Here is a 23,589-nt window from a genome sequence, read left to right as displayed (position 1 = left end):
CCCCCCCCCCCCCCCAGAGCTCAGAGAAATATTTAAGTTTAATCCATTTTACTTAATTGGTTTGATATTACTAATAGAATAGTGTAAGGATTAATTAAATATTCCTCTGAAAGCCGTAAAACTCATCATTTTGGACTGTTTATCTTAAAATTCCGCAATTTATTAATCTCGCACCTACCGCTTATCCTGGTGGGTATTCCATACCCCACACACCCTGGTATTAGTTGCATCTAAACCTCCCCCCCAAGGCCTTAATTCTTAGCTGCGCCCCTGACGTCGCTGGCTACCCTTGTGTAATCACATCCTTAACCCTTTGAGTGCGGATGGCATAGCATTGATGCCCAGCGTAGGTCCTGCCGACGGGCGGGTGGCATCACATTGATGCCACGCCGGCCCATGTCCTTCAATCGCTCCCTTCGCTCCTCCGCTCTGTTCTTTCTACTCTCATGATGGTTTCCCGCACACGCACAGGATTAGGCTACCTGGATATGCCTTCCGTTTTTGAAAAAAAGTTTATATATTTTTAATACTTTTTTTTACATTTATGGAGTACTTTTTAATTTGTAAGATTTTTCGCCATTACAAAAAAATTTAAATGTGACATTTTCTTTACTCTTCTGAATATTTGTACTAAATGTTGCCACATTTGAAGGTTATTATTCTCGTTTTAGTCCTATTGAAGTTTTTGTAAATGATATTTAGTCATAATCTTCCTTCCACCTCATCGATGAAAAATATTTTCGTATTTCAAAATACGGTCACTGTACACACGCTAAACACAGTTGAATAATCTATTGCTGTTTTTATTAATGTTTAATCTTAATATTTACATAATGCCATTATAACTCATAACATTCTTCCATAATATATTTGCAACTCATTTCCTGAACGATCCTTTCAATAGAGGTGTAGTTATATTGGTTACGGAAAAAGAAATAGATTTTTTCGACTTTTTCTCATTTATTTCGTATGAGTTTGTTAAAGTTACTAGGTGGGAATAATTACGACCACCAATTCGTTATTCACGGGGAGTAATGAAGGTTCTAGGAAAACTTTTATATTTTTTTCATTTTGAATGAGAAATTTGAATTGGGGAAATCCTTGGGTAAAAAATCGAATTTCGGGGCTCAAATAAAAGAGTCGTTTTACGACACCGCGGAACAGACTACAATTCGCTCTGTGTCGCCTGTTATATCTATTTTTAGAAGTATTTTTGCCATTCTTATTATAAATGCATCAAAGTATTCTGTTTTGTGCATTTCGTGGAGAAGGTCAGCTCTTCCTCCTCTGTTTTTGCGACTCTCGCCTTTAGTACAGTCTTTCCTTCGGACATCTTTCGATTGCGTGCATTTTTACTCCTCTATAGAGATTTTATTTTTCTAATATTACCGTACGGCCTTTTTCTATTAGATATTTCAGTATTTTACATACATTAGCCACTTACGTGGAATATGGGAGAAACCTTTATTTTTAATTTTATTCCTATTTTCAATCCCCAAGGACCGTTTATGTATCAGCTATTGGTGACCTAGGCTTAGAATATCTCCTCGCAATAAAACTACTTCTGGCACAATTTACTCAAGTGTATACATGAAACACTGCATTGGGTCTTCTACGCCAAGGTTTTTTTTTAACTTTGAAGCAATTTTCATTAGGGATGAGTCGATTCCAAATGTCGATTCTCGATTCCACCGATTCTCGGGCGCGGAATCGGAATTGAGAATCGATCGCCTAAAGTCGATTCCGATTCCATCGATTCCAGGAAGATAAATGTTTTGAGCATAGGCTATAATTTTGAGGCATAAATGCTGCCACATACCTGAGCGGCCGCGGTGTCAGCCTTGCCCGTGCGGAGGATACGCCCGGCACGCGGGTGCTGCGACGAACATACCTAAGCGGCCTCGGAAACATGAAAATGTCGGCAAGAGCGACAAACCGACGAACCCTGAATTGGCGCGTGTTCATGAGCAACTCTTAGAGAAAAAAAAATTGGAAACCTCGGGATCGGGAAGCAATGCATGCGTTTTCCGTTCTTTTACTAACCGCTGGTCACGGCAAATCAAATTATTGCGATTATGAATCACATTCGGAGAATTCATCTGGACCACCAATTTTAAAGTACAATAGATCGAAATATATTTTTTTTATTTTCGAATGATGTTTGAAGTCTGGTGATAATAAAAACGTGCATAGAGCGAGTTTTCCTGTGAAAAAAAGTTTCTTACAAATACGCGCTGAGAGCGGGTTTTTTTATGTGTAACTTTTTTAGACTAACACGTGTCTGCGTCAATAATAAAAAAAATTAGACACATTCGCGTTTGTATAGCCCAGTTTCATCAATGCAACCCTTGAGGAAGTTGATACTTGCTTGGCATAAGCCGCCGCGGCCTCCGGGCGGACTCGACAGGTTGCGTTCGGCCGCCACCGCGCACCCGCCAGGCTGCTCTGGTATGTATGGACGCAATGAACGCTACATTATTGTTTAGCCACCGAGGCCAAACGAGAATGTAGCCACCGCGGCTATTGTTATTTTTAGGGATGGTCGGATCGGATACCTCGGATCCAAATATCCGCGGATATTGCCCTTCATCGGATACATCGGAATTGAAGTCGTGGAAGACATCGGATCTGGATCCGAAATTTTAAATAATAGCTTCAGTGAATACAACGCCCCATCAGGGTGGAAAGAGTTCCGATTCTCTCTTCGAATGCGTCGTCGCATGCGATTCTTGTCCTACTCATTAACCGTTTTGTTTGAAAGCTCTCGCAGAGGTTGCGAGTAGAATTTCAGCTGTGGCCAGGATTTTCAGCCAGAAAATAAAAAAGGCAAAATACGACTGGCACACAGTGTGACTCTTCCCAAGAGATTGAACAATCATCGGAGGAATCTCAGCGCCGTAGGATAATAACCACGTCAAAAGTGACAATGTCGCAGATTTTAGAAAACCACCCTCGGCCGTCCATCAGCCCGTGCCTCTGTTGTTTTTTTTTTCGTATCCGAAATCACACGGACCAAAAATCATTGTCTTATAAGGAAAATATCAAATCACACGAAAAAAATTGACGCGTGTTTCATCCCTAACTCGTCTCACCAACTGACCTTTTTGGCCTACCTGCTTCAATTCTCCGTTTCTAGACGTCAAATGTTAGGAGAGTGACTTTCTGGGCCCGAAGATATCTTGATAGCTTTTCAGCTCTAATTGATTGCCACTCAGTTTTCTATCTACAATTCTACAATTACACTTTCCTGATATGCAACATTGTCCAAACAGCACAATTTTCAAAGAAACAAGCGCAGCATTAACCCCTCAAACAATTAGAGACGGATCGGAAACGCCAACTACATGTATCACGTAGCGCGCCCGGCTTCGCTTTGAAGGCAACGACGTCATTGAAGCAAGATCTGACTTCTTCGTCCGACTCCCTCATTCGTAGCCTTGTTGTTTGAAATACGGAGGGAGCGTGCTCTTTCCTCTCCACCTCTCATTTACGCGCTCCTTCCCAGTGGCGGAGCCATGGGGAGGGTCCGGACCCCACCCCCCGAAATATAAAAACACAGTTATTGTCCTTCACAAAAGAAAACAAAATATTGAAAAATCATGAATTTACAAAATTTTTCTTTAACAAATTCAGTTTTTCGATTATAGAAAGTGTTAAAATTAGTTTAAAACCCATTATTTTGTGCCCGGTTTTTCAAAAATTTCCCCCCTGGTTTTGGATCCCCCCCCCCCGATTGAAATTCCTGGCTACGCCACTGCTGCTTCCTCTCCACCTCTCCTTTACGAGCTTCTGCTGCCCACCCCTTCCTCATGCTGAGCGGTTGAACACATCATCGCACGTGACGATAATGCCGTTTTAAATACTGTTAATTGTGTTGCTTATTGAGCAGTGCAATTCAATTTAATGATACATCGATAATAATGTCTTTCATTGTGCATAAACATTTCCATTGAGATAAGTAGAACCAATGAATGCCGTGTGCATGCAATGTGGCGTAAATTGTCGCGAGGATGTGCTAAATCCACCTCACCATAGTCGATGGCAGGGGGGTAGCCAGGAATTATGTTAAGGGGGGGTCCAAAACCAAGGGGGAAAATTTTAAAACAACAGGGTACAAAGGAGAGGGTTTCAAACTAATTTTAATCTAATTTTTTTTCCCCTTTTATGAAGGAAAGTAATTGTGTTTTTATATTTAGGGGGGTCCTCTCGCTGTGCCACTGGTCAGTGGTTCATCCTAAGATTTTTCCTATTTTCATTTCCAAACCCAAGCGTAACAGTTTAGGCCCTGTGTATGTAAAGATGTTTTTAAAAAACAACTTGAAAGCCAATAAAATAATTTTTAATTTATAAAAATATTAAAATGTGCATGAAAATCTAAAAACCATTCTATTGATTGTATGTACCCACAATAAACTTGAATAGTGACTTTGTGAAATCGCAGGAATTTGAAAATGCATTTGGATTCGAAAATATCCTATTCAAAAGATCAGGCTCCAAAAATCCTGGATCCGTCCATCCCTAGTTATTTTATTCCATTCAATTCTTAAATTTTAATGACAGCAATTCTACAGATAAATCAAAATCCCACCTGTTAGAAGGAGTAAGAATCGATGGAATCGGAATCGGGAATCGATTTGAAGGAATCGAAATTGGAATCGGAATCGAAAAAAAGTGGAATCGACTCATCCCTAATTTTCATATTTTACTTCGACCAAATAGAGTTATTATAATCAGAAAAGAAAGTCAGCAAAATTCCTATGTGCAAAGAAACAATTATTTTTGGATTATTGAACATTGCCATTTTATCTGGAACATACATGTTTAGATATTTCTTGTTCGTCGGTTCTAAATGTTAACGCTTACATCTCTTTCTGAAACCCATAACCCCCCTCCCGTGACTACCCTACTGAGTTTATGCATGTAAATTATAATAATCTGTTCAAATATCTATTGAGTTACTAAAAAAAGACACTTACACCACTGAAACTCTAAGGACAAACATAAGAAATAACTCTCCTCCTCACGTCCTAAGAACGACTAAGAAGTGGCGAATCAGTATACCTCTGATGGTGTATGATGTGCAGAAGTTCAAGGACTGTGTTTGAACCCTCTTTTCAAAGAATTTCACAATTATTAGTTGATTTTTGCAGATTTAACGCAAAAGAAAATGTCAAAAAGCTAAAAATAATTTTCATATGTTTGCATGCAAATCTAAGTTACTTGTAAATTTAAAAATTTTGAAATGTGAAAATTAAAATTCGAAAACTTTTATTTACCCAAAACTTGATGCATGGATAGTGGATGACATCTGAAAAAATATTCGTCTTATTTTATAATTCAATTCCGCCATCATTTCAGAAATTATTTCAAGCTTCTTAGTTGCTACGTAAAAATATGTTGTCCGTCGTTCCGAATGTTTGTGTAACGGGTTGCATAGATATCCGGAGCATTTATCATATGGGTGCGGATGGCATCACTGTGATGCCATAAAGAAATTGTTTAATAAATAGGCAAATGAAAATAAAAATCCTTTTTTTATTGTAATTGTTTTCATATTTTCGAAAAATAAAGTGAATGCAGTGAAAAAAAATTCTCCGCCAATGTGAAACAACTCTGAGAAAATGTTACGCAATGAAAGGGTTAAGAATCATTGACCCATAGTTTCGTCGCTGACGACGTCACCTGGCTACCTCGTCTAATAAGGGCCTTACAGTTATATATTTTCCGATACTTATCATTTTTCCGAATTTCCAGGGCCTCCAATTCCGCGCCTGGACTCACCAGAATATAGTCCATGCAAAAGTCCTGAAATTCCTGAAAATTACTTTTTCACTGAAACGTCTCCAAACATCTCCGTCGACGGGAAGCCCCAGGAGATTTCCTCCGATGACGTGGAAATGTTTGAAAGGGTGCATGTTTGGCTTATGCGATCCCTCCTCCCCCCAGGAGTGGCATTTAAGATGTGCGTCGACCTGTCTTTCTTCCTCCCATCAAGCTCAGCCGCTGGCTACGAAAGGGATCACATTTTTGCTCTGCCTCATGATGGCTCGGGTCCCGAATTGAGGAGGCAGATGCTGCTGAAACTCAAAGAGGACTATCCCAACTATCCAGTGAACAGGAAATACAAAGATTTTTATCAGCGGAGAAAAACAGATGGCGGCCTCTATCCCCTTACTGATCCCCCTGGCCACGAGGTGATTGTTCTTGATTCCTCCCCACCTAAAAATAATGTGAGTGACAAGTTTATCTCAAAAAATAATTCCAGTGACCCCAAAACTGTGTCTGCAACCCCGAGTAATTCAAGAAGATCGGCAAGGATAACTACTATGATTCATTCAACTCCAGCATCAGCTGAAGGGAAGGAGACGGACAACATGCAATCAGATTCTGGGGCAAGTTCTCATCTGTCGGTGAACGATACTGCGTTGAAGGCTTCTTGTAGCTCTTTGCTTACGTCCGAGTCGTGGACTGATGTATTCGCTCCGTTCTCCTTTGCTGATGCGTGCTCCCTGGGAAGGAACTTGAAAACGTTGGATAAGCTCAGAAATTGGCTTGATAGTTGGTCAAAGAAGACACCGAAAAGTAATAAAAGATCAAATAATTGGAGTGATTCTGAAGAAGGTAAAATAAGTTTTATTATTTAATTTTTGTTGTAATCCTCATATTTTGGTGGGATGAGACTCAGCTTATTGTCCTTGTAAGAGTCAGTTTTCTCAAGTCTTTTATTAAAGCTTTCTACTGGTTATGGTAGGTTTTCACGGAACATTATGCAAATTGCCCTGTATGTCTCTACCACCCACTTCCCTTTTCTATATCCAGTAAGGCATCCTCCCTTTCTTGTTAGTGAAGGAAAAGTTATTGGCAGACATCATTTTTCCTCAAATAATTTGTAAAAATATGAATACTAATGCCCCATTCAGATTGTTCCAGTGATTGTTGGAACTATCATGCATTTGCACTACGATGATGAAAACCTGTGCTGCCCTCCATTGCGGAAATCTAAAGTGAACGAGAAATTGACGGTTAGCAATGCTGTTAAGGTATGCAGGGTCAACATATTACCGTGTTCTACGTGTATTTACTGAATAATTTTTCTTCCACCCATGTTCTTCCTTGCTTGGACAAATCCATGAAAAAAAAGAACGATGGGAGCTTCACAAACTTTTCATCCTTCTCTTGTCGCTTCCTCTTCCTGTTTCACAGTGCCTAACCATCGTAAATTGGCAATGTTAGGAACTACGTGAACTGTTGTCCGGACATGCATTCACACAACTAGTTCCGCCAACTACAGTTAGGATGATTGCTGAAACAATCGCAATCTGAACGGGGCATTAGGTCTGCGCCAACATCAGTTGTTTTGAGTCTTAGTGGATAGCTTAACAAGTATTTTAGAAAATCCACCAGATTAAGCCTGAAACAAATTTCCGTATTCCCTTTCATTCTATCTATAATTTCTAGCTTCTTCCTCCCCCTTCCATACTCACCAAAATTTCTGCTCTCTAGGACAGTTGTAGTAGTAGACTGTGAATGTTTAGTCACCTAGTGTCTTTTATACGAATACGTGTAGGCAAACTTTGTAAGCACCAACAAGTGTTGTGCATTAGTACCTAGTATACACAGTTGAATGCATATTTACTGACTCATCTATGAAAAGTTTATTCTTTGTATTTTTCCCTGTTTTCATTTCTGTATTACATTTATTTTAATTGTCTATTTTTAGCTGTATCCCTATTAATCACATTTCAGAGTACTCCAGTGGTGTTGAATTTTGCAGTTCTGATGAGGAGGGTGGGAAGAAGGAAAATAGAAATCTTCCTACGAACGTGGCCATCTTAATCGGCCCTTGTGGTTCTGGTAAAACATCATCAGTATATGCCCTTGCAAAGGAATTAAATTACAAGGTAACTAGATGTTTTCTGTGATAATGTAACACTTTATACTCATCATTTAAATGTCTTTATATTTTTTTGGAACAGGATGGCCTCTCTTCTTTAAAAACTGGGAAATCAGAGAATTTTTTTGTTCATTCAAATACTTTTTTGGTAATCTATAATTGTATATACTTCACAATGATTTTGTTGTGTGTCGTATCATGGCTGCAGCCATGAAGAAATTTTGGGGATTCATTTTGAGGAGTTAGTAAATTTTACAGTGTAGGTACACTCAACACCATCTTCTAAAAATTTAGGGGTGGATTTGAACCCGTTGGCCTACCATTTGCTATGGTTTGGCACAAAATGTACTATTTTGACATGGTATAGGTTATAGAATTTTTCTTTTAACTGATCTAAAATTGTTGTAATTTAAGAAAATAATTCTTAGATTCACTACACATTGATACATCAATGTTTTCAAGTTCTCAGTCTGTTATTCACTACTTTTTATTATTAAACATAGTACAGGCGGTCCCCGACTTTCGTACACAATGCGTTCCCGAAAACTTGTACGAAAGTCGAATTGTACGAAAGTCGAACCATTGACTTCCATACTAATTAGGGGTTACGTTCCAAAAGAGCGGAATTTACGTACTAAAACCTTTTTTTCATGGAATTCATTTCAATTGACTTAATTTTAATAATATATTAATAAAACTCCTCAAATCATCTAATTTATTTCGAAAATACAAATATAAGTTTAAAAAACAAGAACTCCGTTGGCTATCGAGTGAAACTTCCTCTTGGCGTTTAAGTTGACATTCCACTTATTACGTCCACTATATATAAAAGGACATATCAAGTAGCATAAAAAAATGTATTCGTTGAACCCGCACTCTGGATACCTTTTAATTTTTACACCAAAATTCGATATTTGGCAGGTGACATTCGTGATCGCGTATATTCCGCATGTTATTCAAAAAAGACAAAATACAAACGGAATTCGGGTGATATTTCGTGCAATATCGTTGCTGAAGGTTTACATGAATTAAACAGCACTCAAACGAAAAAACACAATTAAAAAGAAGGTCTTACTAGTTTTATTGAAAGCTATTCGATGATGTCTAGTCAACTTCTTTTGAAAAATATCTTCAATGAAGGCTTTCCTCTTCTCTTGATAAAGGAGCCTATAGCAGGCAGTCTCTCTCCCAAATAAATCACCTAAATCAGAGTCAATTACCAACAATTTTCTTCATTATATACGTTCATATTGTTCGCATATACTGCCGATACTGCAATTTGAAACAATTGAATGTTGGGATGCGCAATAAACATGGCGGGAATTTTAAAAAAATTACGGACCAGCGTCCGAAAGTCCGAATTTAGCGTACGAAAGTCGAGTAAAAGGTGTCAATTTTGAATGTACGAAAGTGCGAATTGTACGAAAGTCGAGTGTACGAAAGTCGAGGACCGCCTGTATATGTTAAATTTAAATCTTGGAGTATGGATTTTTAAATTGAAAAGCAATTGTTGGCGAAATTTCAGTTTTATTATAAAAAACATTGTTATAACCTTATTTTGTTGGCAAAAATTACATTTCAGTGTAATAACGTACACTACTCAAATTCGCAAGGCCTGGAAGATTCAAATCAACTATTAAATAAAGGGCTCAGGAAAAGGAAAAAAAATCATTTTGTGTAATTAACCATGGTGACAACAAGTAGAGCGCTCATAATAGAAATGCATATTGCAACAAACATAGCAAAGATGCATTATTGTTTTTTCATATGACTAATTTATAATTATCTGTATTTACTCTCAGGTACTGGAAATAAATGCTTCATCCAAGCGATCAGGGAAATACATTTTAGCCACTGTGAAGGAGGCTACTCGTTCTTATCAAGTTATGTCATCTGGTGGACAGAATTCTCCTGCATCAATTGGATCCTTCTTTAAGAAATCTACGCCAAAGAGTGAGTGAATACAATTTCTCTAAAACAAAATTGTGTATCCAAATATAATTAATGCCATGCTGAAGGCAATCTCAAATGTTGGGCCAAGTTTGTTCTTATATTTGTGTAGTGTACAGTAGAACTTCTTTAGTGCATTTTTGAAGGGGCCACAAAAAATGAACGTGCTATTCAGGAAAACGTGCTAACTAGGGAAGTAAATAATTGGGGTAGTTGCAATCCGTGGAAAAGTCATCATAATTGTAAATTACTGTCGGAAGTTCTTGTAGGATCGCCTTCCTGAACTGTTTTCTTATTTAAAATCAAGAAAATTAGAGCTTAACTGCCAAAAAGATACCTTGTGAATGAAAATCACAGTGTTTTCATAGATTTCCCATAGAATTACATAAAAATGTCGTCATTCTCCTGTGATTTGTCGTACATGTTTTAAGAGGACAAGTTTAGCTAGGTCGTTTCTTTTTTCTCAGAGATTATTCGTAGAAAATGACGATAACCCTGAGTATATAAATTGGTTGTTTTAACAAATCATAAAAATTGTGCAACATTTTCTTAAACATAAATGGTAACAACAGCTGTACACATTCGTTCTCGGAATGAACCCAAATCAATGAACACATATATCGATATTGATGTGATGATTGATTAGACATTTAAAGATTATTTTAATCAGATTTTTATGTTCTACAGTTAAAATTGTCTTTAAAAAAATTTGTTCAATGTAGTCTGCTTTCAATTTCTTGTACCGAGATAAAGTATTTTTGCGATAAGTCATGTGGAGATCCAAAGCATTGTCTGCTCCCGCAACTCTTGTCAAGTAATGACGCGCGTACTCCTCACATTGAGAAATGCACTTAGATGCATCACAGTCGTAGAAAAAGAGATTTGGGATGAATGTAAGGTCAATGGCTGATAATAATTAAGTAACTAATGAATGTTACTGAATGTACAGCGGGAAACTTAAATATGGAAGTAAAGAAACAATTTATAAGAACCTACATTTGGAGTAAGCTCCTATACGGAAGTGAGGCATGGACAATGACCGCCGCGGAGAAAGCAAGGATAGAGGCCTTCGAAATGTGGTGCAACAGAAGAATGATGAAAATCAAATGGATCGACCGAGTTAGTAACGAGGAAGTCCTAAGAAGAGCAGGAGAGAAGAGAAGCCTCATGAAAACCTTAGCAAGAAGACGAAACAACCTTATAGGCCACATTTTGAGACATGATGGCCTGATGAAGACAATCGTCGAAGGGCAAGTGGAAGGCAAGAACGGAAAAGGAAGACCCCGAACAAAATATATGGAACAAGTGAAGAAGGATGTGAAAGAGAAGAAATACGTAGGTGTGAAAAGATTAGCTGATAGGAGAATAGAGTTGAGAGTTGCGTCAAACCAATCCTAGGATTGTTGACCAGTGATGATGATGAATGAATGTGGAGGTTTTCACACCAGAAGTACTAGGAAACGACTTGCGGGTTGCTTCATAGCAAATAATTGAGCGTACTACCCAGGAAAGCACCACCAGTCCTTTTACTGCCACAGGACCGATTTATCGGCCTGAATTATTTGGCTTTTTTTTTCGTGATTGTGGCCTTTTCTATGGCTGTAATTTATGTTAACCCCAGTGGCGGCGCGTGCGTATACGCATGTTAGCAAGTGCACACCCAAAGATGAATAAATTATAAAAGAAAACTATTCCTTTGCAACGCGAAGGATGAAAGTACTGTCTGCATATGCAAGAAACATGAGCCTCCGAACGCTACATATATCTCCTTTTCGAATTCACCGCTCTACAAGTGTGCGATCCCGTGGCATCATGCCGGGCGCATTTTCGGTCTGTGCGATCGCTTGTGGGTGCTCTGGCGGGACGAGGTAAGCGGGGGGGTATGTGCTGTTCAAAGGGGTGATGGGAGCAGACTCAAAACCATGCGAATGCGCACGCGCATGTTTTTGGTGACTGACTAGCAGGTAGTGTAGTGGTGTAGCCGCCACCTACACTACCTGCGCCCAGGATCCTAGTCCGTCTACAGAGCCATCTGTATAGCCGTTTTCTACACTACTTCCTCATAGGGTGTAAGGAAAAGAGAATGAATTTCAACTACCGTCACTTGTAAAGGTGTGTTGAGAATAATTATTTTCATGCATGCTAATATTATTTCTGTTCATGCAATTTTAAGGGTAGAGTGTACCAGTGATATGTTTTGCTTGCTATGTATGTATTCTATTACGACGAAATATGACGCTCATGGATTAGCATTAACATAATATAATTAAATCATCCTATATCTGCTCTAATGCACACCCTAGATAAATTACCACCAGCCGCCACTGGTTAACCCCCATAATCTATCTATGGTTATAAGATGTAAATACAGTAGAACTTGTTTAGTACGTTTCTGAAGGGACCACAAAAAATGAACGTACTAACCAGGAAAACGTGCTAACGAGGAAAGTAAAAAATAGCAGTCGGGGTAACTGCAATCTGTGGAAAAGTCGTCATAACAACAATTACTATCGGTAGTTCTTGTGGGATCGCCTTCCTGAACTCTTTTAATCTTTAAAATAAAGAAAATGGGCGCTACATTGAAAAACAATACCATGTGAATAAAAATCACAATGTTTCATAGATTTCCCGAAGACAATTATACATGAATACGGCGTCTTTCTCCCGTGATTTATCCTATATGTATTATAGAAAGAGGACAAGTAAAGCTAAGTCATTTCTTTTTTGTCTCAGCATACTCGGAGAATATAACAACAACCCTAAGTATGCCAACGGGTTGTTTTTAAACATCATAAATATTGGACAAAATTATATTAACCTTAAATTACGGCAACAGCCGTACACATTCGCTACTGGATTAAAGCCATATCGATTGTTATATCGATTGATATATCGAATAATAACACGAAATATTAATAGATTACGACGTAATTACAAGAAGATTTTATATTATACATTTGAAATTTACTTTAAAAATTTGTTTAATGTCGTCTGCTTTCGTGTCGAGATCAAGTATTTTTAAGCTAAGCTTTGCGTGGAGATCCAGAGCATCGTCTGCTCCCGCAGCAGTAGTCAAATATGCACGTACTCCGTAGCATTGACGTCGTGCAGTACTGCTTTAGATAAAGTGGGAATTGGATAAGACTCATTTTTTCATCATGATAACTCGTGCAACAGCAACAATTGTCCACTCGTGAAATTTGTGTGCAGTGGGCACTCCAGAGGCAACAGAAGGTGAGGAGCTCGGGGTGGGGAAAATTGGGGCTTCTCATTGGCTGCAGTTTTGCATAGTCAGACATTCCTGATAAATGGCCATATTTTATTATTTATCACGTCATAAGAATTGAGAAATGCATTTGAATGAATCACGGTCGAAGAAAGATATGTGGAATGAATGCAAGAATGTTAATGGCTAGTAATAATAAATTACATCATGAATTCGGAGCTTTACGACCCTTAAGAAGATACTGGAGAACGAATTGCGGGTTGCATCACGGCTAGCAATTGAGCGTACCAACCAGGAAAGCGCATTTTTTTCAAACGTACTAACCAAATACTTTTGCCTTTATTTTGTTCCGATGGTACCGGGACCGAGAGAAATCGTCGTACTAAGGAGGAAAACGTACTAAGGAGGAACGTACTAACCAAGTTCCACTGTATATCTTAAGAATTGGGGAAAAAAATCTAGACGTATTAAATAACATTAAGTAGCTGAAAATTTTTAAAATCTGAAATGTTGCCAATTCCGGAAAATAGCCTTGGCAGTCTCCGTACATCCCACCTGAAATGCACTGGAATTAGAAGGGTTAAAGCATACCAACCAAATAGATATACATACCTGTATTTCGCTTGGATGGTACCGGGACCAGGAGAAATTGCTGTGCTAAAGAGGAACGTACTAACCTTGTCCCACTGTATTGCACCTCGTGTGATGGGAGTGATGGTCACTATTAAGGGGAAAGCTTTTCGATTTGATGTTCAACACCGTGATCATTATGTAAATTCTAGGAAGTGGTAGAAGGTGATTCCGACAGCCCCTTTTTGAAGTCGGAAAATGCACAATGAGTTGAAATGAGAGGAACCCCAAAAAGTTACGTTGTTTTTAGTATATGGGAAAGCAAACCAATCAGGTGTCACCTAGAAGCAGGAGGAGGGTATATATTCTGGAACAATGCTGTCATCAGCACTATCAGCCCTGAAGCTTTTTAGAAAGTCTTCCAACAAAATGTTGGTCTACGACCAGGCCCTGGCCAGAATGGAAAGCCAAAAACAATTCATTCATTACATCCTATAGGTGTATGCAAGCTGAGTAACAAAATTAGGCATGGCCATACGCCACAGGGGTGTAGCTAGGAATTAAGGGTGGGGGGGAGGTTTAGGTGCAACTTTCCTAAGTGGTGAATTTCCCTCTCGCATGAAACTAGCCATAGTATCTCCTATCCCAAAAAAAGGCTCATCTTCAGACCCCAACAATTATAGACCAATTTCTGTCCTTACTGCTTTTTCCAAAATTTTCGAAAAAGTGTTCTATTCCCGTATCATTTCTTATCTTGAATCAAAAGATATCTTACATGATTCACAGCATGGCTTCAGAAAAGCAAGATCAACAATTACTGCCGCATATCGATTGTTAAATTCCATCTATAATGCCCGAGACAAAAATTTACACTCACTTGGAGTGTTTTATGACTTGTCAAAAGCTTTTGATAGAGTCAATCATTATATTCTCTTACTTAAGCTGGCCAACATTGGAATGAGAGGAAAAACCTTGGACTGGATAAGATCATATTTAACTGGTAGAAAACAAATTGTGAAATATACGTGCCGGTCACAGTATAGTAATGATATCTCATTCTCTTCTCCTTTAGATATTAATGCTGGGGTCCCCCAAGGTTCCATACTTGGCCCCCTCCTGTTTATTATTTTTGTTAATGACCTACCAAACCTGTTTCCTCAACAGGATGTTGTGTTATATGCTGATGATACTTCATGTCTGTCACATTCTAGAAATATTTCTGATCTGGTAAATTCTGTCAATACTTCAATTTCCAGGATGGCTGAGTGGTGCAATACCAACCATTTATCAATTAACATTAACAAAACTGTTTTCTTGGATTTCCACCCTAAGAGTGTCACACCTATAATTAATCACCAACTTAAACTGATGAATGAGCCCATTACCCAAAGTAACTGTGTTAAATTTTTAGGTCTTCTGGTTTCAGACGACCTTAAATGGACACCACACATTGAAGCCATCATGAATTGATTTAGCACTGGTATTTTTATGCTTAGAAGGCTGGCCCCATTTCTATCTCTTTCTACCCTCAAACTTATCTACCATGCTAATGTTCATGCTCATATATCTTATGGTATTATGTTCTGGGGAATTTCACACCATGCAAAAAAATTATTTTCTCTACAGAAGCAAGCATTGAAAGCTATGGTTCAAGTGCCTAAGAGGACTCCTGGTAAACCGATCTTTTTGGACCTAAAAATATTAACACTTCCCTCCATTTTTATCTTGAATTGTGCCACTTTTGTTAAAATGCATCCTGAGCATTTTCCAAGGAATCATGAATGGCATGACTACCACACTCGCTCAAAATGTGACGTTCACCTCAAAAGTCACCATCTATCTCTAGCTCTCAAGGGACCTCATCACACTCCATCCTTCATTTTTAATAAACTTCCATCTGAATTGAAAAGGTGTCCCCCTTCCCTATTCAAAGTTAATTTATGTAATTTTTTATCAGGTAAAGCCTATTATGATATTAGCGATTATTTAAATGATTCTATGTAATTTGTATTATTGTATTTATGTAATTTGTATCATAGTGATTTTTGTGACGAAACCATGCAATGTATATTGCCAGTTCGGTGAATAAAAAATTATTATTATTATTATTAATACCGGGGTGTGTGGGGGCATGGAATACCCACCAGGATAGGGGTAGGTGCTAGATTGATAAATTGCCTTTTTTAAGAAAGATTTTTCAAAATGGTGAGTTTTACGGCTTTCTAAGGGATATTTTATTAATCCTTGCTCTATTCTATTAGTAATATCAATCCAATTAAGTAAAATGGATTAGACTTAAAAATTTCTCTGAGCTCTGGAGGGGAGGGTTTTATCCCCTAAAACCTCCCCCTTGCTGCACCACTGATACTCCATGCCACTGGGGGCTCATCCTCAGGGCTGAATGTTGTTTTTATTTGTGTTGAGCAACCACAAGGAAGTAAAACAACATTTAGCCCTGAGGATGAGCCCCGAGTAGGAGCTTGAAAGAGTCGGAGTTGGCCATTACGGAAAAATTAACCTGGTAGGAATCCCAAGAAGAGTTAACCCATAGCATTAGATCATATTTTACAAATAGCACTTGTTGTTAAACTCGGTAATTGTTCTTTATTTTTGTTGAATTTTGAATTTTCTATGTAAATGGTAGGTTATATGTACTTAAAGGGTTCTTAGCTGTTGTTTATCTTATTTCTTTTTTACTTCTGTATTTTTTCCCTGCAGAATCACCTGCCTCTACACTTAAGAAGACTCCAAAGAAAAGTCCTAAGACTGCTGCTGAAAAACCTTCGTCAGCGATGTCTTTGATATTTGTGGAAGATGTAAGTACAAGGATTGGCATTTGAGTTGCATACCTTAAGTTTGTCATTATGGCTGCTTCTTAGGGGTTATGCATAAACAATGTTATAAACTTAAAAGATGTATATCATCATAGGTGATTGGGGAAAAGAGGATGCCCACTACTTAAGTAACAATGCATCAGGATTCTTAAACATCTCATTGACTTTTATATTTGTAGTAGAGATGGGATGAATCTTATATTTTCTCAAATCCAAGTTTGTATCACAAAAGGCTCTCAAATTTCTGGAATACTTCGAATCTCAAATCTTTCGAATCCTCCTCATAAATGCGATTCACATTCGAAGATAAAACAAGTATTGTTTAAAAAGAGCCGCTGTAAGCTTTGGTTACATTTCATACCTTCATGCAGATAGCAATTAATTTATGAATGCCCTTTTTATCTGAAAATATATTTTTAAGAAGATACATTCAAAGGTTCTAAACAATGTTAACAAACTGTTTGGGTCGACAGAAAGTTTAAAAACTTGTATGGAGATTTTTATTCAGGAAAACTAGCACTTGACTTAATCTGGGTCCAGTCTACTTTGTTTTATATCAACTATGATTATTGTGCTGCATAGTCTTATGGAGAATGCTGTTGATGTTGGTGAGATTAAAAACTTCCTTGAGAGTTTCTGGAATAGTTGATGGTTTGAAGTTGATGCCAGGGTTAAACTAGGCTTTACTCATGTGATAGTAATAATAATAATAATTTTTATTGTTCCTAGAGATCACATATGTAGCGGTGACATTGGAAGTCGTCAAAATAAAAAGTAATATGTAGTTACAAATAAATGAAGTGATATAACATTTACAATTTTTACAGTTTTAAGGAAAAGTTAAAATTTTTGTGGCTGATGGAGCCCAACATAAAACCCTTCAGGCTATAGTAGTTGTTTTCCATTAAATATTTCTTCAAAGCATTCTTGAATGGTGTAGGTGGAAGACAGTTGATATCATACAGTAATTTGTTGTATATTTTTGATAGGGAGAATAAGGGTCCTTTTTGGCAGAAAGTGCTAGGGTAGTCTTTGAGGTGAATGTCATTGGTGGTTCTGTTTGCGTGATTATAAAGAGAACTATTTTTTAGAAAGTATTCAGGGTTATTTTTAACTTAACTGTGCCTCTTTTGTTAAAAATAATCCTGAATACTTTCCAAAAAATAGTTCTCTTCATAATCTTGCAACCAGAACCACCAATGACTTTCACCTCAAAGACTACCCTAGCACTTTCTGCCAAAAAGGACCCTTATTCTCCCTATAAAAATATACAACAAATTACCACGTATGGCTGCTATGCTGGTAAGCCAATCTTTAGTGACATTCTTGTCTCATTATAGGTGGATGTTGTTTTTGAAAATGAAGATGAAGGCTTCATTGGTGCCTTAACATCTCTGACAACCTCAACTAAAAGGCCTGTAATTCTGGAAGTCCATATGTCTAAACCACTCCGAATGGGAACAACCAACAATTGGCTTCTGGAGGAAACGTTGACAGAGTCGTGCCCTCATTTGATCAACTTCCTCGCCAAGCAGAATCGAACTCCTCTTATACTGCCATTTGAACGTACACGAAACAATATGCATGCAGGTAGGTACTTAACATATTTTTGTGGAGCAATGAGGTGTGTGAATTATTATATTTTGGCTTTTAAGATTTTGGCATGGTATGGTATTTGGAGGAGGTGACCGACAGCTGAGGTCATTTGCGCCATGAGGGAAGGGAATGGAAGGAAGGGTAAAGAGAAACCCGGCGTCGGCATTAGCCTGCTCATAACGAAAGGCACCAAGGGACCACGGCTTAACGTCCTCTCCAACGGACGGAGTGTTGTGCTTGAAATGTCCTCCACACAACATTCAAGCAGGGATCGGGCAGTCTCTGAAAATTCTCTGCCACTGCCAGGATTTGAACCGGGGCCCACTGGGTGGGAAGCCAACATTCTAGCCACCACACCAACCCGATCCCCTTTAAGATTTTCGAGCCTGTTACGGTTTCGAGTCCATTCCATTCCCTTCCCAGTTGCAGAAATGCAAAAATCTTTTTCCTAGTAGCGACTGTCCATCATAGGTCCCTGTTGTAGAAAACTAGCCAAGTAGCACTTATTCCGTGACTTCTTCTTAAATCAGTCGGATGACAATGGAGACAAAGCCATAATATGTATCTACGGCTGAATTTAGAATTTTATTTTTCTGTCGATTTGTTGTTACAAATATAGGACACATCAGGTGAGGTACAAAAACAGTACAAATAAAATAATTTTACAGGTGAAGAAATTCATTCACAGAATACCGTATATCTCAGAATATAGTCCCCCTCTGAATATAGTCCCCCCCCCCCCAATTTTGAGACCTCAGTTTTGGGAAAAATTTTAAAATGCAAAGGAAGGCAATTTTTCTGTGGTTAGCAAATTAAGATTCTAGAGTCGATAAAAACTATTATTTTCTGTGAAGATTAAGAACAAATCTGTTCACATATTTTCCATCACAACAAAATAACTATACCTAAAACATGTTGTGATCCATTGCATGTATCAGTAATTTATAGTTCCTTAACCAGATGTAATGAAGAAATGAAAAAAATTTTTAAGTATCCAAGGCTATTTTTTTTTAAGCATTCACAAATTATTAATATTTTTGATTTCCAAATGACTACAGACAATGTCAACATATAAGCTTTAACTTAAAGCCCATAAACAGCATTGCATTTGGCCCTGAAACTTCCTTAGATCCAGTGTAACACACCCATCAAGTCATCACAAATCCAAGTGACCAGAAGAATTTAGGAAATCTAAATAAAATTGTGTTAAATAAATTATAAATATTATAAAAATATTGCCATCAAATGCCTGCTAAGCAAAATAATTAAACTACAGGACTTACAAACATCAAAATAATAAATTTAAGAAATAAACTTTTTTCCAACAAACATTAAAACTGAAAAAAATATTTTATCAATTTTCAATGCCTCGTCGCGAATCATTGCATAAGTTACACAAAGAGCTTCTGCTCTGCATTTGCGCACAAATTCAACGATATTTTCCTCTAATTCTTTGAATCTGCCGCATCAAGACCCCCGAAATGACTTCCGCGATGTATTAGCGCTTTGCAAGTGCTATGAATACTATGATTTACGGCGTATTCTGCAACGGCTATTTTTAAATTGGCATCGAAACTCCGTCTTTGATGGCCTCTAATCTGCCGCAGGATTGATCCTCATCTTTTTACTTGATCCATCACCTCACTGTTGAACGTAAAATTTTTTTAACAAAGAAAATAACGCGGAAAAAATTGCGAAACGTTAGGTGACGTAATTTATTGATCCTACTTACCCTGGCGAATTGAATATATTCCTCAATAAATTGATCACACTTTCGTTGCTGAGTCGCTGGATTTCGATCGAATGCAGTAATGCCGGCGCTTTTGGTTTAATGTCGTCGATTATTGCACCTTTTCAGAAACAAATGCATCAGCTATTGCGCATTATTGTTCTGTGAAGGCGGTAAAGGCAGTGGTTGTAAACACGAACCGCACGGGTACATGGACGTATAGTAGCGACCGACGCAATGAAATGCTAAATCGTCACGAAAGGTTCGCTTAATCTGTTTATTTTTCGCAATTATTTAAATCGTCTAACTATTAAATGACCGACGGGTACATATACTATTGATTCAATTCTAGTGTTCGATTGATGTAATGATAGTGTGTGTTTAGTTTTCATTTTAATTATTTACTGTTTTGCGTCATTAAGTGATCAGTGTCGATTGAATTATTCTAACAATACTTTTCCAAGAAAAATTAACGGCTACCCGATGGATTCCGTGAAAACGCATATTCGATATGCTATTTGAATCGGAAGAATCTTATCTTTACAACATTTGTGGTAAAAATTGTCTTAATTTCCGGTAAAACGTGGCAGTATTTACTAATATCTCCAATTATAATCCTCATAAATATACTCAAATAGAAAGACTATGAGAGCATTAGCCATTATACCGTTATTTATAACTTGATGGTCACCTTTACTATGCTAAACTGGATTACACTCGATTATAGTCCCCCCCCCGTTACTTTTCCACGGCTGTTTTTGGAAAAAAAAGGGGGGACTATATTCGGAGATATACGGTAAGTTTTTCAAAAGTAACTCACGAAGCTTGCATTTGAAGAGGGACTTATTCTTTACCTCTTAACTTTGAGTTGAATCTTATTAAATAGCATTTGGCCTATGTGCCAAGGGGCGCAACCAGAGTTTTTAGGTCTTATATATGTACTATGAAACCTCTGTTCACGAACACCTTTGACATAAGGACAGTATTAAATTCCCTGGCAGAAGGATTTGTAATGGCATAAGTGTAGAATCTCCGACACACATACTCTCTCATTTACGGACAATTTTTAGACATAATTTTACGCTATTACGGGCACCGTTGCCATGTGTTTTCTGACTGATATCTCAAAAATTAAAGAGAATTTTTTTAGTAAAAGTATTTCATTCAGCTGGCTTTAATTCCTACGCTGTAATACTTGCAGGGTAGTATTAAGTGTAAAAATGAGGTTTTCTTTGGGTCACCTCCGACTTAAGGACACCTTTTACTAGCGGACATATTTTCGCAGACTGTGTCTGTGATATGAGGTTTTTCACTGTATTTCAATCTTCGTCCCAAGGCTGGTAGTGTTCCTTGTAGAATGATGATAATTGTCGTTAATTGCATAATTAGAAATATTTGTTTTTGCATAAACAATTCTTTGGTTGAAAACCAATGGTAACCAAAAGTTTAGACCCTAAGAAATAACCCTTTCTCCCACAACCTTCAATATCCCCACTTTCTGGCACCCAAACCCCATCTTCCCTATTACCCCCTCTCTTTAAGCTATAGGACATATTTGAGAAGAATTCTTAAGGCACTTAATGCACTTGATATGTAATGCTGTTGTAACAACAAAACACGTTGTGTTCAAATACATCCTGTGGAAATATTGTAATGTCTCATTTAACAAATAATTTTGATAGATTGGTGAATTAAGTAAGCAAAGACTTTTCTGTCGATTTTTTTTCTTATTGGCCTGAATGTAACCTCATGAGATGTTTTCTCCATCTTTTTCAGAGGCTTTGCTGCGTGTTGCTTGTCTTGCGGAAGGTGCCTGGGTGAGCAAGCAATGGTCAGAATGCCTTTTAAGGCACACTGCCGGTGATTTTCGTCGGGCTATTCAGGAAGCTCAATTTTGGGCCGGGAGTGTTGCAAGATCGTCAATCATGTTGGATAATCTCACTCGATATCCCAAAGAATTAACACAGAAGAGTGATGCATGTGATGAAAAATCGGCTGTCTTGATGGCTAAGGAGGTTGCTCCAGTCAACTTGTGTGGTTGCGTAGGAAGGAAAGCTTGTTCGTATCCTTACCCATGGATGCATAAGGATTACATTCGGCACATATGGTTGAAACTGGACAACATTGTGGATGCCGCTATCCAAAGACTGAAAGAAGGTGTTTTTGCCCCTGACTCTGAAAGTAAGTTGATGCTAATTCCTATTGAAACAGTTTTTTATGTTCTTAATGGTTAATCCTTTCCTGCCGGCGCCTTCAGTTGGAAAACGCTTTCCGTGCTACGAGTCACATGGGAATATTTTTAAACTCTATGTGCGAAGCTCTTTTTAGGGATGGAGTTACCCTGGTAATTTCGTCCCTCAGGTTTGGGACCCAACTCAAGCCTGTTCCTTAACCCGGCCACTGGTCTAGACCTTCTCTCACTATCATAGCACTAATCCACGGTCAACTTATTGCATAACCAGTTTTTTTTTTTTTTTTCAACCAAATATTGCATTTGATTTTCAATAATTTACTCTTCTAAAGGAATTACGAACATTTTTTAAGCGTTGTGGAATTTGAAACAGATTTCTAGTGTTAATAACGTCAAAGTTAGTGAACATAAGGTACTAAGTTTTGAACGTAGGTTTTCGCAGTGAGAGGCATCATTACTTACTGTTTCCGGGTGCAGCTGCGTGTTGCGCTTTGTCGTGCAAGCTTTCGCGACCGTTGCAGGACGCATCATCAGGCGATGAATGAAATTACGGAAATTGGTGGTCAATTAATATACTCGTCCAACCTCCCCCATCCACCGGAGTAGTGGGGGAGGAGGGCGGAGCTGACGTCAGCAGAACTCTCACCCCTGTCCTTGAGCGGCGAGCGGACTCTTCTTATCTAGCGAATAACCTTGTTGGTAACATATTCGCCGTCTTCTCTTTCGGAAAATCGTTTTCCACGTCTGACTGAGTTTAACGCCGTCCTCTCTGTTGAAATTTTGGGGACGTTTTTCAATTTCAATAGCCTCTCGAATTAGTCGTCGATGATAGAATCGAGGTTGGACGAGTATATCAATTGACCACCAATTTCCGTAATTTCATTCATCGCCTGATGATGCGTCCTGCAACGGTCGTGAAAGCTTGCACGACAAAGCGCAACACGCAGCTGCACCCGGAAGCCGTAAGTAACGATAAGGTACTAAGACCACAAGTCCAGCAATCCATCATTTTTAATGCTAAAATTTTGTGTTAAAATTGCTTACGCAAAGAACAAAACCAAGAATTCATTAAAAGAATTGTAGTATATAAGTAGAGAGAGTAAAAAAATTGTAGTATGCAACAAAATATATCATTAAAAAAAACTATTGACTGTGTAACCACTTTGCAATGGTTTCCTGTGGTGAGGATGATCATAAATGAGTGGGAGGGTCAGGCTTAATTGCCGAAAAGTGGCCCAAGGACTCGCTAAGCTGGGTCTCGGGCCGGGCCTGAATGCATCCAACAATTGCTACCTCAGCGGTCACTTCCCTTCCCTCGTGTCGGCCGGAGCCGAAGTCCGGTTGTTTGCATTGAAAAATCCACGACAGCTATACCCGATGTCAGGTGTTCTACGTATGAAAATGCCCGTCGGCTCCACCAGACGTCCGGCACGAAAGGGCTTATGGACTGGAGATATTATCATGGTAGTTGATGGAATAGAAACTTGGATTTTTCTACATGTTGATTTTTTTATGTCCTACCATAGTTATTTTGTAGCGTAACATTTTCGTGGTGAGGAGTAAAGGTGAATTGAGGAATATGCATGGCATTAAAAGTGG

General features: G+C 38.2%; 1 protein-coding gene across 1 annotated transcript in view; it reads left to right on the top strand.

Moving 5' to 3' along the window:
* LOC124169021 overlaps window positions 1-23,589 on the top strand; it is a 50,028-nt gene that overhangs the window by 15,112 nt on the left and 11,327 nt on the right. The window contains exons 6-11 of the mRNA XM_046547485.1: window positions 5,755-6,621; window positions 7,747-7,901; window positions 9,697-9,847; window positions 16,359-16,456; window positions 17,815-18,064; window positions 21,576-21,980. Coding sequence (XP_046403441.1) covers window positions 5,755-6,621; window positions 7,747-7,901; window positions 9,697-9,847; window positions 16,359-16,456; window positions 17,815-18,064; window positions 21,576-21,980 — 1,926 coding nt within the window. The remainder of the gene's footprint in view (window positions 1-5,754; window positions 6,622-7,746; window positions 7,902-9,696; window positions 9,848-16,358; window positions 16,457-17,814; window positions 18,065-21,575; window positions 21,981-23,589) is intronic.

This window comes from Ischnura elegans, chromosome 12, assembly GCF_921293095.1.
Source record: "Ischnura elegans chromosome 12, ioIscEleg1.1, whole genome shotgun sequence".
NCBI lineage: Eukaryota > Metazoa > Arthropoda > Insecta > Odonata > Coenagrionidae > Ischnura > Ischnura elegans.
This window is presented reverse-complemented; position numbering and strand designations above follow the sequence as displayed.